General features: G+C 41.2%; 1 protein-coding gene across 1 annotated transcript in view; it reads right to left on the bottom strand.

The window, feature by feature from the left end:
* The window catches only part of LOC102509078 (E3 ubiquitin-protein ligase HERC2), a 176,582-nt gene that overhangs the window by 91,648 nt on the left and 66,497 nt on the right, over nt 1-18,437 (bottom strand). Inside the window, 11 exon segments of the mRNA XM_032479272.1 lie at nt 931-1,126; nt 1,214-1,341; nt 1,440-1,572; nt 1,852-2,066; nt 4,166-4,316; nt 5,449-5,552; nt 5,943-6,113; nt 9,931-10,116; nt 10,796-10,951; nt 13,130-13,314; nt 15,873-16,051. Coding sequence (XP_032335163.1) covers nt 931-1,126; nt 1,214-1,341; nt 1,440-1,572; nt 1,852-2,066; nt 4,166-4,316; nt 5,449-5,552; nt 5,943-6,113; nt 9,931-10,116; nt 10,796-10,951; nt 13,130-13,314; nt 15,873-16,051 — 1,804 coding nt within the window.

Genomic DNA, 18,437 nt, shown 5'->3' with positions numbered 1-18,437 from the left:
AAATATATAAACCCACAACAAGAAGCTTTTAGGTGACGATGTGAGCTCAGAGTCCAGGGAGGCTGTGGCCAGCTGGGAAGGGGACCGTCCTCCCTCCAGCTGCGATGCCCATCTCCCGGGTTTCACGGCTGCCTGGGCTAAAGGGATCTTGGAGGTGTTCTTGCCACATTTCCTGAGCCAGAGCATCTCCAGGATTCAGATAAGCTGCGGTTTAACGGTTTGCCCAGAAACAACCAATTCAGGGTGGCTTCCAAAATAAGTTAGTCTTTCTTGACATTATTGTTTGTAATGTCCATTAAAACCTCAGTAATTAATATTGCTGAATAAGCTGACCTGGGAATAATTCATAAGAATATAATCAGAAATTTCTGTAGACTTGTTTAAAATCACAAGTGATCAAATTACAAAGTATTTTATGTATTTTCACTCAAATTTTGATTAATACAAAACATTCTTCTCCATATCCCTACAGAGCTGCTGTCTGAAGATGGTAGTAACTCCTCTGATTTCTTTTACAACTATCTTCCATGTATCAGGATACTCAGCATTTCCCAAGAAAAACATTTCTTCACAAGAATGGTTAAGATTAATTGAACAATCAAACATTTCCACATACCTTATTACCAGGACAAGTGATTTAAAAGAACACTTCCTTTCTCCCATCAATTTAATAAAGTTTATAATATATTCAGGATCAATGTATCAGTTACTAAATCATAACACACTCAATCCCAAAGCTGCATCATTACCTGATTGTCTTGGAAAAATAAGCAGGATTTGTACACTTGACCATAAATACACAGTAACAAGCACTGTGGTGGTTCTGAAAATGCCACGTGAGGTGAGCAGCAGCCAACAGCTTCACTCAAACCACAGCCAGCCACGTGGGGACACAGGCTGACAGCATCTTCCTGCTTTTTCCCTTCTTACCTCTCTTCTTCCTTCGTTCTCGAATTATCTTCTGAGCTATCCTCCTCCAACGGGGCAAAGAACTTAACAGTTTAAATTTGGACATGATAGAGAGGTCATTACAAACTGCAGGTCTCAGTTCATTGAAGAGGAACCTCAAACGTTCAATGACTGGGGCACACACTTCCTTGTAAGAACGGCCCTGTTCTTGATGTGTCTACAAAGTTAAATACAAAAAACCTTAACAAATAACCCTACCAGCCGGCCACAAGGCACAGAACAGGGAGGATCCCAACCTACTTACCTTAATGAGCGAGCACTTTGCTTGGTAGACAACTCTACACACATCCACTACTGACTTAGGCAATGCTCTGTGCTTTCCTTGCTCAATGCCAAGCGTGCCTGCGTGAACTAAAGATAATGCCACGTGACCTGTAAAAGACATTGAGAAGAAAGGGAGGGTAGGAACGAACGTGCATTACACGTCAACTGAAAGATCTATAGTACAGCTAAAACAGTGGGCTTCATACCTAAATCTTCATGCTTTAAGAGACAACATAACAGCAAGCGGCCGACCTCCTCCACGGGATGCTCGGGGGGAAAGGTGATCGGTGTGGTCAAGTGGCACTGCCGACAGTACCTTTCTATCTGACACAGAAAGTCCTGCAACAGAAACAGCTGGAGGTGACTTCAGAGCCACCCTCGCAACATTGCCAGGAATTCCAAAGCAGGTGCCACAGCTTCTGATGCACCTGCGATCTGTGATCCTTCTGAAACCTCCCTGGCATATTGAACTGAACCAGCCTCTCACCTCAAAACCAGCCCTCTAAATAATATGTAAACAAAGTCCGTGCTAAGCTAACCAAAGAGCATGAAGATGTTCACACACCAAAGTCCGAAGGATAAACTGAGGGACCCTGAGTGTGGGAAGGCCTCGCCCACCTTCACATTGTGATCCTGAATGTTATTGTCGGCAATTGCTTGCAGGAAGGCCTGGGAGTGGTCGCCCAGGGCCCGTCTGTGGGAGCAGAGCCGGGATTTGCTGGCAGGGGTGCCGCCGGGAGAGCTACAGTGGTCTTCGTCTTTCTCCTCGTTGTAGCTGTAGTGGATTTGGCTGGTCTGCAGGCCCCCGGAGAAGATGGAAGACTGAAGCCACTCTGCAAAGTGCATATGCAAACATTACGCAATAAGAAACCTGAGTGCACCATTCAGAAATAAATATAAACACACACAAAAAAGATAAAGAACTAAGTGCTTGATTTAGGAGGTGAAATTCAGCATCATTCATATGAAAGCCGCATCTAATGACTTGCTTATAATTCCTCTATGAGTGTGAAAAAAGGTGACATTTTCTGGTTATTCAATCTTAAGTACGGTATCAGAACCCAGTATAATAGTTGCAGTCCAACATTTACTGGATACCTGCTCAAGCATGGAGCTGCCTGGATCCACGGGTACCACTTGAAGACGGGGACTTTGCCTTCTAACAGGGAGAATAGCACTGAGGCCCCATTCACACGAGTGATCACTCAATCTCAGATGGGAAAACCACATGCTGCAAAGAACTACAGGAAGTATGAGTCTGCAGCAGCAAGCTCCCCACTATTGGGAGGGACGGTAAGGAACTTGCTGCGATCTGGGTGAAGACAAACACACTGAGCATCCAGGGTGAGGAGCAGCACGTGTGAAGGGTTCTAGGAAGAAAAACATGCTCAGGGAAGCCACATCCCCTAGAGCATTAATCAAGGAAGAATAATGAGAACTACTCAACATACTACACAGGATCTTAAATCAGGGCTGGGTACTTGGAGACCTGACGCCCAACAGACCACAGAGGAGGCCTGTGTGAGGACAGGCCAGGCTCCACGAGAACACACCACCCATCAGAGCACGTGCGGATACTCATCATCACTGCGGTGATGACTGGAGTGGAGTCACCAAAAAACAAAGCATCAGTTTGTATGTAACTAGAGATTTTTTTCCCAATAATTTGGGCTATCAGAATATTCCTCCAAAACCCAAGCTATCAAATCTGGGATGCACTCAATGTGCTTTCACTGGCAATTTAGATTTTAGAGCACCCACGTGCATTCTCCAAAGTGCCACGTTAATTCCTCTAAAACACAAATGTGATCAGACGCTCCCTGGCTCTCTCCATTTAGGACTCCCTCTATCTCTAGTGGCTCTAGCTGTCCCAGAGGGGACAGACCCCCACATGCGGGGGCCCACAGCATCTTCCGCTCCCCTCTGCTCTGACACTTCCCAGGCTCTTGCTGACGAGGAAGCCTACCTGCAAGCTGAGAGTCTACAGGTACTTGGAAGAAGAGGACAGCCCACCCTCGCAGAGACTCTGCAGGAGCGGGGCACCCCGCACACACACCAAGGGTTCGCTTTGGAAGGCTGGCTGACCAGCACCACGGCCACCACTGCCCACTAGACCTACCCCCTGACCCTCCACACAGGGACACGAGCAGTGTGAAACTGGCTTTCTCAGTAGTGTCCTCACACACCCAGTCTACTGGGACTCCAGTCTCAGGGTGGCTCCACCTCCATCAAGGCTTTCTCTCCACCACCCCTGCCCTACCTCCCAAAACACTTATGAACATCTGCATTTTATCCTCTACCACCGTGCAGCCTGACCTGCTTCATGTCTGGCTCATCACCACCCAAGGATCACTTGAGGGCAGGGGTGTGTCTAATTCTGTGCCTACTACATCCTGAGTGCCAGACACCATAAGCCACACTAGTAATTAGTCCACAGATGCTTGTGGGATGGTCAGCGGGACGACAAACGGAGAGATGTACAAATATGTAAAGAAATATTTAAACCTATCTTATGTAATACAGAGAAATTTTAATACTCTAGGTGATTACAAAGGCTGCCGTCCCCCAATGTATTTGATTTGAGTCTGGTAAAAACACAATCCCTCAAATAGACCACTGTTGCCAAGAAGAACAGCCGAGCCACGTCACGTGGATTTCTGGGCACGCAGGGAGACGAGCCCATCTGTTACAGGACGTGAAAGTGAGACCACGCGCAGGACCGGCCTGTCTGCGCGCCCGTCAGCTCCCTCTGCTGCCACAGGCACGAGCACGAGCCGCTCCCAGCTGCTTCTAACTGACCAGTGTCGTCTCTCTGTCCTTGTTTTCCCTCATCAACAACTGTTTTGATTCTTCCTCTTCTGCTCTTAATGGCACTTGTGGCTCAGCTGATATAACCTGCCCATCTTTCAGCAGGGAACAGAATTTTCCTTACTGGCGCACTCGACCTCCACAGGAGACAGCGGCGTGCTCATAGCTAAATAGGACGCATGCAGCCCAAGGAGCAGGCCCAGGTTCCGTTCAGTGTCTATCAGAGGTGAGGACAGACTTCCCAAATCTGGTATGGTAACGACTTCTTGGTCAGGCTGGGGAACATAAATTTCATCATCAGTATGAGAAAACAGGGCTAATTAAAAATATAAAACAATGGTGTTTATCCTAAACAAGACATTCTGCCACAATAAAGACTATATCCTGTAACAGCTCAGGCTGCCACCAAAATAACAAAATATATGAACCACACACACCCTGCAAAGTAGTCAGTGAAGGCACAGGTCTACTGGCAGAAAATCCAAAGCATGGATAAATGACCTAGCTAGAAAATTCCTTAGGAATTAAACAGAAATTTCCAGAGTAATTGTATACAATGCTACAGAAAATACACTCAATTGTTACAGGTATAAGAAACCAAAAAGAAACAAAAAGTATGAGATGACAAGTACTGCTGTGAGTCAGCACACTGTGACCACACATGTGGAAGAAATAAATGTATTCAAACAAAGAGTAAGCCCAGTTAGAAAACAGAGTTCAAATGAAAATAATCTTAAATTTTACTTATAAATTGTCTAATGCGACTGGCAAATTCCTCTCTTCATAAAATGCTTTAAGCCTGACCTTTGTGGAATTTCTTAAGTTTTATTATCTCTGTATTCGTATCTGGAAAGCCAACACCAATATATAAATCCCAATGCTCATGAATATGTAGGAAGGACATATTGCTATTCTAGAAAATTACACAATAAACATCTCAAGTTGTTCCCCCACAATAAACATCCCAAGATGGTAAGCTCTTCCAAATTTCTACACAAGATTGCAATAAAATCATAAAGACAAAAGGTTAACCTCAGTATGTGTGTGTGTGTGTGTGAGTGGGAAACAGTCTACATCTCTTACAAATTAAAAATTTTTAAATAATTTTTCAGGGGGTGGGTAGCTCAGTGGTAAAGCACATACTTAGCATGCACAAAGTCTTAGGTTCAATCCCTAGTACCTCCAATTTAAAAATAAAAATTTCAAGGCCAGCACATCATAAATCTTAGCACGATAAATGTAAACTGACTTTTGGAAAAACCTCTAAAATATCTTCCTATTTATCACTTAATGACTCTCCTGCAAAGGCCCAGCTAACAACAGTTCAGGGTGAAAACCATTTATCACAAATTTCCAGAGAGGGTCTCCACTGATGGCCACCTTGGTGCTCACTGCACATGGCCTCACCTCCAGATACTGGCCAACACAGAAGGCATGCATTGACTCCCGTGTGTCTTCAAACTGCAGGGCAGCTTCCAAAGCTACCACTGGGTCTTCCCCTACAAACTGAGCTGAAACAAAAGAGACAGAAGCGACATGACTTCAGTACATTTCCCTACTCATTAATTGTAGAAATGGTAAGTAGGAAACAGACTAGTCAAATTAACTTCAAAGTGAGGGTTACCAAACTAAAACAATCTCTCCCCCTCTCCCAGGGATCCCTGGGCCAACTCAGAACTTGGGACGAGTTCCAATCAGTGTTGGAACAAGAAATGCACAATGGTGAGAAATTCTTCAAATGTGCCTGAATTTGGTGTGATGGGACAGACACCAAGGTCACAGACAGATTAAAAGGTATGTGGGCTGGAGCAGTGCTGTACTGCTCATTTAAAAGCCAAATGCTGTGCTTGAAATGACACATGCTACAACTTCTAACCATTAAGTAAAAAGCGAGGCCTTACCAAGAATACTATTTCCTGTCAATGACTGGGTCTGGAAGTCCTTTATGTCATACACTTTCCCATCGATCACAGTCCAGAAGCCTCCATCTTTATTGTGGTTCTCCAAATCAGCTTTGCGTATAAGTGTCACTTCCTCATTATTTCTACAGTTTTGACCTGTAAAAAATGACTCTGTGTATAGAGAAATCAAAATCAATGAATCAATAGATCAATAGATAAAATGACTAGAACAAATCATGTGAAAGAACTACGGGGGGAAACAGACAAATCCACGATCACAATGGGAAATTAACATGCCTCTTACTGTAACTAACACCACAAACGAGCAATCAGCAAGGGTACTGAATGATTTAAAAACAAAAACAAAAACAAAAACACCACACAAGCAGCATGAACAATGAGTCTGGCCAGTATACCAAGCATTACAGCAAACCTCAAAAATTTCAAGAAGTTAAGTTATAGAACATGTACGCTGACTACAATGTAGTTAAATTAGAAATAGGTAACAAAAAATATAAAATAAAAATCTCTACATATTTGAAAATCATGAAATATATTTATAAGTCACCCCAAATTCCCAGAGAAAAATGACTATGGAAATTAGAAAATCCAATGAAATGAATAATACTGAAAACACTACATATAAACACTTGTGACACAAAGCTCAGTGTATGTTTGAGGGCATATACTTTAAAATGTACGTATTAGGGAAAAAAGCTAAAAAAAAGTTAATAAATATAAAAATCAATAAAGTGCAATGAGTTTCTTAGGATACTCAAAAAAAGAAAACCTCATTAATCAGCTTTGGAAGTAGTAAGACACAAACTCAACATTATGAAAAATGGTTGAAGTAGGGGTGGGGGTACGAAGCAAGCTAGGATCATATCCCTCCTGTGCAAACTGTACCTTGTGCTACCCAACAGCTGAGGGCAAGGTGGCTGGGGGACTGTACAGAGGCTACACTATACATGAACTCTGCGGTCCATCTGAACAGAGCTGAAGGTGGGATCACCAGCATCACAGGCCTCTGAGATTGATGAAACAGAAAGCACCCAGCACGACCCTGGACACACTCTGACCCACCAAAAGTGAACCCAAGTCTCGTCAAGCCTATACATATAATCAGCAGTTTAGAGAAAATGTAACTAACACAAGACGTTAAGACTAGAAGAAGAGAATGCAATTAACCAAGTTCAAAAAATGTGAAATTCTCCAAAATAAACGTCCTACTTCTTTGAAAAATAAACAGGACAACCAAAGAAAGGGAGAGGACAGCCTAGAGAGATGTTGTTAGGGGAGAAAACGAGACTAGAAGCATTAATCACCCAACTACAACATGCAGAACTTGTTTAGAACCTGATTCAAAGTAACGACTAATAAAAATGAATTTTTAGATTATCATGGAAAATTGAACATGAACTATCTGTTAGTTTAAGAAATCACTGATAATCTTAGACAGGATAATGATATTGTGGCTTGATTCCCCCAAAAGAGTTCTTATCATTAATAGGTAAAGTGTGCTAAGATGTTTTAAAGACAGAAATATGCTTCAAAATAATTCAATCAATCAGAGAGAAAAATGTGGGAGCACTTGGAGAATGTGAATACTTGTTAATCCACGTTCATTGTATTATTCTCTCTACTTTTATGTTTGTTAGAAATTTTTCACAATAAACATACTACAAAAATATAAGTATACTAACAAGCATCTTATCTCAAAGAGTTTAAAAAATATCCGATTAAACCCAAAAAAAGAAGAAAAGAAAAAATAAATAACAGAATGGGACCAGCAGAATGACAGACATTTAGAGCAACAGAATAGAACAGAAAGCTCAGAAACATCCTCAAAATATTTATCACATGATTTTTGATAAGAGTGCCAAGAACATTCAATAGAGAAAAGACAGTCTTTCCAACAAATGGTGCTGGGAAAACTGAATATTCAATTGTAGATGAATCAAGTTGGACCCTTACCTTTCACCATATACAAAAATTCACTCAAAATAGATCAAAGACCTAAAGGTAAGAGCTAAAACTATGCAGCATAAAACTCCTAGAAGAAAACATGGGAGAAAGCTTCATGACATTGGATTTGGCAATCATTTCTTGGACAATACAACAAAAGCACAGGCAAAAATAAGGAAAACAGATGGGTTGGACTTTGTCAAAAATAAACATCAAAGGACACTATCAACAGAGTGACAAGGCAACCCACAGAAGGGGAAAAAAATATTTGCATATTATATATATCCAGAATACATAATAATCTCCTACAACTCAACAATAACAACAAAAAACCTAATTCAAAAATAGGAAAAAGACTTAAAAAGACTTTTCTTCAAGGATATGCAAATGCCCAATAAGCACATATGGAGATGCACAGCATCACTAATCACTAGGGAAAAATCAAATCAAAACTACAGTATAACACCACTTCATCCTAACAGGACAGCTATTACAAAAACAGAAACAAAAAAAACGAGTGTTGCCAAGCAGATGGAGAAATTAAAACCCTTCCTTGTGCCTTGCCTACAGGAATATAAAATGGCACACCTGCTGTGAAGAACAGTTTGGCAATTCCCTAAGAAATTAAGCATGGGATTATCACCTGACCCAGCAATCCCACTTTTGGCTATGTACCCAAAAGAAGTGCAAGCTGGGACTCAGCTATCTACACAGCCATGTTCACAGCAGCAGTTGTCACAACAGCCAAAAGGTGGAAACAGATGCAGGCAACGGGAGCCACCTGACTGAGACAAAGCTGGCACTCCAGACGGGAGACCAAGACAGCCCTTGAACCCAAAGGGACAAAAAGTGAAAAATAATGGCATGTGACCTCTTGGCCTTGAAGGTGGAACAGTGAGACCTGTCTGTGGAGATGGAGACCAGTGCCGTCACTGTGCAAACCTGGCCTTCTGTAGGGAAGCATGCCCTACAGACCACCAGGAAACAGACATGAGACGGTTTAGGATGATGAAGTTGTCGTGGGGCACGTGACTATCCGAGAAGCATGGCAAACACACAAGCCTGGAGAAGGGAACCTTGCAGGGACACAAGAGACGGTGTTCGGGAGGACTCTGCTTGAACGGTTTCCCCTGTGATGGGTCACAGAGTAGCTTTCAGTACTTCTGCAAATGTGTTACACTTCACAACGAAAAACGTTTTACAGTGAGTACATCTTGAACTGCTGATCGAGTTATATGCCCTCAAACATATATATAGTGTACAGACCAAAGTAACAAATGATCATTTAAGTTCTCAGAAGTAGATGAATGATGCTGAAAATATTAGCTGTACTAAAAGATTTTTAAAAAAACTATGCTCAATATCTTAAGGTTATTTTCCTCAGGACAACTGCCACTTCTTGTTTTAAGCTCCTATGTCATAAAAAATGGTAAAAGAAGAAGTCCACCTTGCTAGAGCTTTCCTACAAAATGAGAGTTGAACCACAACTTCAATTAATTCTGTGAGCCAAAGAAGTCATAACCACACATACAGAGCATGGTTACTTAGATTCAAAGTTCAGAACTTTGAGAAGACAAGGTTCATTCCCATTTGGTAAGCACTACTGGCAATGCGGGTGGGAAGTGCTCAGCTGACTGTGGGGATTCCATAGCTCATTACTGTGACAAACGCCAGTGAGTTCACAAAGTCCTCCCACACCACTGTCTGCCTCCAGAGGTGGACCATATCTAACCACCTCCACAGTACCTTCTGGGAGACACCTCTCAAGAAAGTTTTCCAGAACTTTCTAAAATAATCCAATTTGGGATGTAACAACCAGTATTACTAAAAGAAAAAATTTCCTTAAATATAACCCAAATCTCTTCTGATTTGGATTATCTTCAGTTTCCACTTACACTGGCCATCAGTGAAAATGGCAAGTAACTGGTCTTCTTTTGCCAAATATTCTTACAAATGGAAAGGCAAGAAGAAGGTTAGACTAGGACAAAGTTTTCCTCAGTGAAAGTCCTTTAAGATGCCATACCCATGATGCCGGGCCAGGCCAGCTCTTCGTGGTCGTCCCTTTCCTTTCCTGGTGCCAGGTGGTTGAACCGATCCAGGTGTTCCAACAGGCCACCAAGCAGAGGGACCGCTCCAGCCTCCTGCATGAGACCAGCATTTTTACTTAGCAGAAGCACTATAGAAACTACTAGTTCTGGAAGGAGAATACCTACATTTAAAAAGAAAAAAACAAAACAAAACAAAAAACATTTTAAGACTCAAACAAAAGTGTCTATTCTATAGAACCACTTTATAAGCTTGTTCTACATTTAAATTCTGATCAATCACAAAATAAGAAATGCTTGTCCTTTGGTATTTCTACAGGGTTATTTTATCTTTCATTTTGAAGGAAACAAATATAGGTATCAAACAGAACCACTTGAGTTACAAGAATACTTTTCAAAAACACTGTGTTTCAATACAAAAGTATTAGCTAGTCTTCAATTCAGAAAACCATTTTCAACTACATTTATCAGATAAAAGCACTCAATAATAATATTCTACTGTCACAGAATTAACTTGAAAAAACATTGGGGGTTTATTAAGGTCCTAAAAGCTGCAAATAATTCTTATGCTGCTGAAATAAAATATTACCATTAACCTCACTATTCAAGGGTTAATAATGGTGGTATGACTCTAAATCATTAACTGTATTTACACTGATATGACTCCCATACTAGGCTGCTTAACTACAGAACTGTCAGTAACTAAACCGAAGGAGGAAGGGCAACAGGACTAGACAATGCATGGAGTAAAGGCATGCAGTTTTATCAGGAGATGATAAATTTTACATCACATCAACCTCTAAGAGTAAATACATGTCCACAGGCAGGAAACAAGATAGGTACCCGTGAAGTCCCCTTCCACAATGCAGGCCACCTCTGCGAAGTGCCGCCAGCTGGTGGAAGCAATGCTGGCTGCCACGGGCAGTATATCGCCGATGTGTGTGCACAAAAGGGCTGTGTACTTCTTCAGCAAGGAACCGACCCCCATTAGTTCAGGACCTTGAGGAAAGAGTTGAGACAATTTCATTCTCACTGTTGAAATTACTTTGTAGACAGACTTAACTGTTCTGCTGTTCTGCTTTCATCTATACATCTTTTGCCCATGACAATTTCCTCGAACAGGAGCTATTAACCCTTACTTGGTCTTTGACTCCTTCTATATTACATAATTTGAGAAACAGTGAATTTGGTTATGTTGATTTTCATACACAGCACTACATAGCACCTAAAAACTTTGGGTAACAATACCACACTGAAGTCATAACTTAAGAGTTTTAACAGACCTACCATATGACCCAGTAATCCCACTCCTGGGCATATATCCAGAGGGAACCCTAATTCAAAAAGACACCTGCACCCCAATGTTCATAGCAGCACTATTTACAATAGCCAAGACATGGAAACAACACAAATGTCCACCAATAGATGACTGGATAAAGAAGTTGTGGTATATTTATACAATGGAATATTACTCAGCCATAAAAATGACAAAAGAATGCCATTTGCAGCAACATGGATGTCCCTGGAAAATGTCATTCTAAGTGAAGTAAGCCAGAAAGAGAAAGAAAAATACCGTATGATATCATTCATATGTGGAATCTTAGGGGAAAAAAAAAGACAAATGAACATACATAAAACAGAAATAGACTCACAGAGGTAGAATACAGACTTGTGGTTGCCAGGGGGGCAGGGGGTGGGAAGCGATAAACTAGGAGTTCAAGATTTGCAGATACTGACTGGTATATTTAAAATAGATAAACAAGTTTCTACTGTATAGCAATATATAGCAGGGAAATATATTCAGTAACTTGTAGTAGCTTACAGTGAAAAAGAATATGAAAATGAATATATGTATATTCATGCATGACTGAAGAATTCTGCTGTACACCAGAAATGGACACAACATTGTAAACTGACCATACCTCAATAAAAAAAAGTTTTAATACCTTATAGCCACATACAAATGTTTTCTAAGTCCATGTCTTAATGCCTGTAAATTACTTCCAGTGAACAAAGTTAGGCATTTTTCAGTCTCATAAAATCTACAACTTTTCCCCCTACATGGCTCTTAATAGCTGTTTAGTCCTTGTGACTTTACGGCTCTGAGATGGTCCTCTCTTTTAGACTGTAAGTTTACCTATTTCAACCTGAAATTTTCCATCAGCTACAAGTACCTAACTATTTTCAGGAAGTAACTAAGTTGTTTTAGAATAGACCAGCTACAAAAATACTAAGAGCAGCAGACCTCTCCATCCCTGACAGAGAGAGCCAGCCACCACCTTCAGGGCTTGTGGGAAGTACCCTCCCCTTCACACCCAGAACTGAGCACTTGCACATCATCCTATGTGAATCCCCGCAGGCACCATCAGGTATCATCCCAGCTCCACAGGTGAGCTGCCTACAGCCCCCAGAAGACTCAGCCCTGTGTCCAGCAGCTAATAAACCAGGGCTGTATCTGAGATTCACTCAGTCTTCCTCCAGCGGTGATGCCTTCCTCCTGCTACACTCAGCTAGCTTCCCAGGGTGACATACAAATAGTCTGTCACTATTTCATTATCACATTATGTCCACCTCCAACAGTCCCTAACTAACATCTGGAATAAGTTTGATAAATCTTCTATAAGACCAACTTGAACATACAAGTTGCTGTCTGTGATGGTTAAAGAATTTAAATGCTGGGGGGAGGGTGTAGCTCAGAGGTAGAGTGCATGCTTAGCATGCATGAGGTCATGGGTTCAATCCCCAGTACCTCCATTAAATGAAAAAAGTAAGTAAACCTAATTATCCCCCCATAAAAAAATAAAGAATTTAAATGTTAACACAATAAAATAAAAAATATTAATGCATCTAATACAGGAACGTTTGTCCAAAAAAAAGTGGATGCAAAATGAAGTCTCCCAAAATTGGTGCATCTAACAGTGTTAAGAACTACACATCTGGGCCATGCAGAACAGGCATGTCAAAAAGCCTAAATGAAAAAGCCAGAAATACACACAAGACACTTTAACATTTTAAGTAACTCACGAGAGGGGAGGCTATATAGCTCAGTGGTAGAATGCATGCTTAGCATGCACATGGTCCTGGGTTCAATCCCCAGGACCGCCATCAAATAAATAAACCTAATTACGCTAGCCCCTCCCAAAAAAAGAAAGAAAAAAGAAAACTTAAGTAACTTACTAGAAATATCTGAAGTCTGACCAACACTTCCTCCCGGATAAAGTTTACTGATAAGTAAGCGCTGAAAACGCAGCAGCAAATCCAGTGACGCAGACCTTTCACGACTGTGCTGCTCAAAGTCTAGACATGAGGATATCCGACGGGCAACATCTTTCAATCTGGCGACTGTCTGAGAAGCAATGTTTCTATGCAGGGGAGAGAGGAATGCAAAGTTAAACAAGTTATGTCTGTTTAAAAAAAGGGGGAGGGTATTTAAAAATCACAACATAAACTCAAATCAGAAATAAAGCTCATACACCCAGGTGACCTACAGCTGGCTTCCCTCTCCAAACGTGTGCCAGGTGTGCCTGCAATGAGCACACCTCAGCCAAAACTAAGCAGTGGAGCTCAGAAGACACAAAAGACAGGAGGATACCCTCTGCTCTACAAATGTGCTTCTAAGAGCTGCAGTTTCTCCAACCTGATTTCCCAAGGAATAGAGTGCACGAAATGTCTCCAAAATCTCTTACATCTTTAGACTATTTTTCAACAACTGCATCAGCTAAGTCAACACACTGAGTCTCCTTCAGCCACAAACCCTTAAGGTAAGGAGTAAATGGTAAAGCTGACCAAAGGATGGGGCACATTATCTACACTATGAAAAGCGCCTGGATCATAGCATCCTGTTAGTCAGAAAGCTGCGGACGTGTTCTCTATTTTCCAAAAGTGTTTAAGGTGCTGTGTCCCTCCATATTTCAGTTTTTGTTTTGTGTTTTCCAAAGAAGTACATCTTCATTATACACCTGCTTTGGAGCCAGCTCCTCCCTGTGGGCCAGAGGGACCGAAAGTAAAGAGGAAAGTTCAGAAGACAGTGTGTGAGGCGGGTCTAGAGAGTGCTGTCCAACAGGAAAGTGCTGCCAGGGAGTCACCTGTGTAATTTAAAATGTTCGACCAGTCACATACATTAAGATGAAAAGAACATGAAAAAATCAGTACTAATATTGTATTTACTCCAGTGTAGTGAAAATATTATCACTTCAACATAAAACCAATTTAAAAAGTACTTAAGTGTTTATATTAGTCTTCCCATACACAGTCTTCAAAAGCCACTGTCGTTTCGTACAGATAGCACAACTCAATTTGGGCAACTAAATTTTCACTGAAAGTAACGTGATGTACACTCAAGACTCATAAAAAAGGCAGAGCTGAAAAGGTAAATTCATATGGCCAACTTCTTCCAACATGTAAGTTTTCTAATAGCTGAATTAGGTCCCAGTTTTCAAATCTGAATTTTAACTACTCGAAGTAAAAACTCAGTGTCTCAGCTACACTAGACACATTTCAAGTGTTCATCAGGCCAACGTGGCAAGTGGTTTCCAGGTGCGGGCAGGTAAGATGATCAGATGTCTCTACACACCCAGGGAACTTATTAAGCAGAGGAGCAGGAGAGCCTGGCCCCTCATGAGAACAGTAACTTGTTACAGAACCAAGGACAGGGAACCCAGAATTCTCTCTCTGCCAGTGAGGCCAGAGGGCCTGGACACTGCCTCCTTGGAGAAAGAAGGGGCAGCTGACCTCAGGAAAGCACTTCTTTGAAATACATGCTTTTTTTGCTTTAGAACTTTTACCTTTCAATTCCAAAGCACTCAATGTCCATTTTTTCACTTGATCCTTAATTAACTCTGCAACATGAACACTGCTTGTTACTACTCCCAGTTGCCAAACTGGGCAGAGTTTCAGCTGCCGGCTTTATACAAACGGTCACAACTGACATTGTCTAGGAAGCAATTCCCAAGCTCTCTTCACTACCACCAACTGCACTGAATTAATTCACTTTATTTCAAATCATTATACTGAAGATCAGAATGTGTGATTATCAATCAAAAAAACCCAATCATCATCAGATTAGAGGGGAAAAAATAGGAAAAAGGGCTTTTTAAATCAGCATGTACTAAAAAGCTACTGCAAGGAACTAGCTCTAAAGCTTCCTCTTTTAAAAATTCACTGTGTGCCCAGTAGATTCTACTGTCCCCAGTTGTGGGGGGCAGGCTGCCCCATGCCAGTATATTACTCGCCACTGCTCTGGACTTGGGTGTCTGAGCCAACCCTCCAGGGCTCTCTTTCCTCTCCTGTGTGAAAAATAAACCAGGAGCCAAGTTCACAAACAGCAGAGCTGTGTTACACAAAGGAGCAATCATTTTTCAGTGTCTAACAAATGCCTCTCGGAAACCACCTTGCATTTTCACTCTTTGTGGACGAGGTCTGACCTACTTCAGCCCTTGTCTAGGTCGGCGTCTGTTTACACTCTTGACTGGGACGCTTACCTCCTCCTGATCAGTCCCTTCAAAAATAACCCTCACCATTCTTTTGTTTACTTCCACTTGTAAAAGCTTGTCTTACAAATATATATCTATGATCTACAGAATGAGGCAATGACGTGACCAGTTTAAAACAAAATGAACTTACCATGGTGATTTCCATTTCTATCTATATGCTTACTAATGAGGGCAGGAATCCTTCTCTGTTTACCACACACTTTTCTCTGGTGTGAAAACCTTCAGAACCTCCAGTTCTACCTCACATACGCTAACCTCCGCTCTCACCTGTATTTAGGAGCCTGCTCTCTCCCCTAAAGCCTACCCTAGGTAATTTTTAGAGTATTTTCTCAACAACCACACACATTTTTGAGAAGATCCCAGCATTACATCTACCTTAATATGAAAACCAATCATCCTCCCATTAAAATGTACCTCCTGCTATTTACCTAAGAAGCTGTTGTATGAGTTGAACCAGAGGCAAACACTGTTTTCCAGAAGATTCATAGATCCCCGTATTAATAAGATCTTTATCCAGTGGAGTCCTACTTCTGTGAAATGTCGAGGCATTCGCTTCCTGTTCATCAATTTCTTTTTCCTTCTGCGCTTCTTTTTTGGCTTCAATATCCTGTAATTCGTGAAACAGAAAACAGAAACTGGTTACCAGTTATCTCAGCAGCAGGTGTGAATCCTGCACTGAGCCCTAATCCCACAGCCTGCTTGTGCTCTGACTCCCACCACTGGTGACACTGGCCCATATCCACCTGTCAGAAATCACACTGCTTAGTTTCTAAACAATTTGTCCTACGAACCCAGTGTCCAAGCGGCCAGTGCTGATGGTCTCCAGCCTCCTTCAGTGAAGTTCCTTAACTCTTTACCCCTGCTGTGATCACCTAGGCAGGGTCTATCTGTTTTGTAAACATGAAGCAATAACCCTCAAAATAAGGGGATATATGCCTAAGCCAGGTATCTGATACAAGACGTCCAAAATACAGAAAGAATTCTTACAACTTGACAACTGAAAGGTAAAATAACCCAACTTAAAAACAAGCAAAAAAAAACTTGAATAGATATATCATCAAAGAAGACATGCAAATGGCTAACAAGCACACGAAGAGATGCTAAACACCACTAGTCATCAAGGAAACCACGTCTGCTAGGACAGCTATCATTAAAAAACAGATGAACAGCAGCAAGCATTGGCAAGGATGCAGAGAAGCTGGAACCCTCACACAATGCTACTGGGAATGTGAAATGGTACAGCCACTTAAGAAAACAGTCTGGCCATTCCTCGAAATGTTAAACATAGAGTCACCATAAAACTCGGCAACTCCACTCCTAGGCATATGCCCATAAGAAATAAAAACATACATCCACACAAAAACCTGTACCTGAATGTTCACAGCTGCATTATTCATAACAAAAGAGGGACCAGCCCACATGTCCATCAGCTGATGAATGGATAACAAAAGTGCTATATCCATACAATGGAACATTGCTTAGGAATTTTAACAAAATGAAGTACAACACGGATGCTACAACCTGGCCGAACTTTGAAAACACAAAGGGCCACATACAGTACAAATCCACTTATATGAAATGTCCAGAACAGGGAGAAAGTAGACTGGTGGTTGCCAGTGGCTTGGAGGAGTGGGAATGGGGATTGACTGTTAAAGGGCACAGAGTTTCTTTTAGGAGTGATGAAAACAGTTCTGAAATTAGACAGTGGTGATGATGGTTACATGACTTTGTGACTATATAAAGAAATCACTAACTCATACACTTTAAAAGACAGAACTTTATAGTAGGTGAATTATATCTTGATAAAGCTATTGTTTTTTTAAAAATGTAAAGGAGGTATCTGTTGCCAATCAATGCAATCAATATTCCTGAGGACCTACCAAGTATTGTTCTAGTTATAAAATTTACTCTGAAAAAGCAAACAAGTTCTTTCCTTCTGGGCTTTATTTCCTAATGGCAAAAGCCAGAACAGTTTGATAGAAAACAAATTTATGGCTACCAGAGGGAGAAGGGGGTGGGAAGGGATAAATTGGGAGTTGGAGATTTGCAGATAGTAACTACTATGCATAAAATAGATAAACAACAAGTTCATGCTGTATATAGCACTGGGAACTATATTCAATATCTTATAGTAACCTATGGTGAAAAGAATATGAAAACAAATCTATGTATGTTCATGTATGACTGAAGCATTGTGCTGGACACCAGAAATTGACACAACACTGTAAGCCGACTATACTTCAACAACAAGTCAGAACCTGTCTAAATACAGACAGCCCTCCCCACCCTGAGGGGCATGGGCATGCAGACCGTGACTGATTCCAGGACTGGAACTGTGCCACCCACTCTAAAGGATAAAAAGGCAACACGGATCACAGTTTTAAAATGCGTGTGCTTTTGACCCAATTTCATTTCTAGAACTTTTTCCTAATAATCATTCTTATACTCAATGAGTTATAATCTACATGAATACAGTTAAAATTTATGGTAGTAAAAATATCTAAAACCTAAATGATCAATAGAAAATTATTTTTTTTTAAAAAAGTGGCTCCCTTTCCATACGACAGACTTCCCCAAAGCAACAGAACAAATGGACATAGCAGTAGAATATTCAACATACAAGACACGGCAACCTGATGGGTGAAAAGGATGCAGGTCACTGGGACCAGCTCTGGCACCACAGGCAGTATCATTAGCAAACATCTGCACTTTTGAAAGTCTGGAAGACGGTACACCAAAAATATTAACAATGATTATTCCTAAATGATGAGGGGTTTTGTTTATGCCTTTCTGTAGCTTCCAAACATTTTCAGTTTCAAGTAAATGGCCTTTTGGCTATTTTTTAGGCACCTTTATTATGATCAGAGGGATCACATATCTCTATAGCCTTCCTCCCGCTCCCGAGTCCCGCTCTCCAGCAGGAAGCACAGAATAAACATAAGTGCTAACTAAATTAACAGGTTCTAAAAATACTGCTTGGGTCATGTCAAGGT

Source organism: Camelus ferus, chromosome 5, assembly GCF_009834535.1.
Source record: "Camelus ferus isolate YT-003-E chromosome 5, BCGSAC_Cfer_1.0, whole genome shotgun sequence".
Lineage (NCBI taxonomy): Eukaryota > Metazoa > Chordata > Mammalia > Artiodactyla > Camelidae > Camelus > Camelus ferus.
This window is presented reverse-complemented; position numbering and strand designations above follow the sequence as displayed.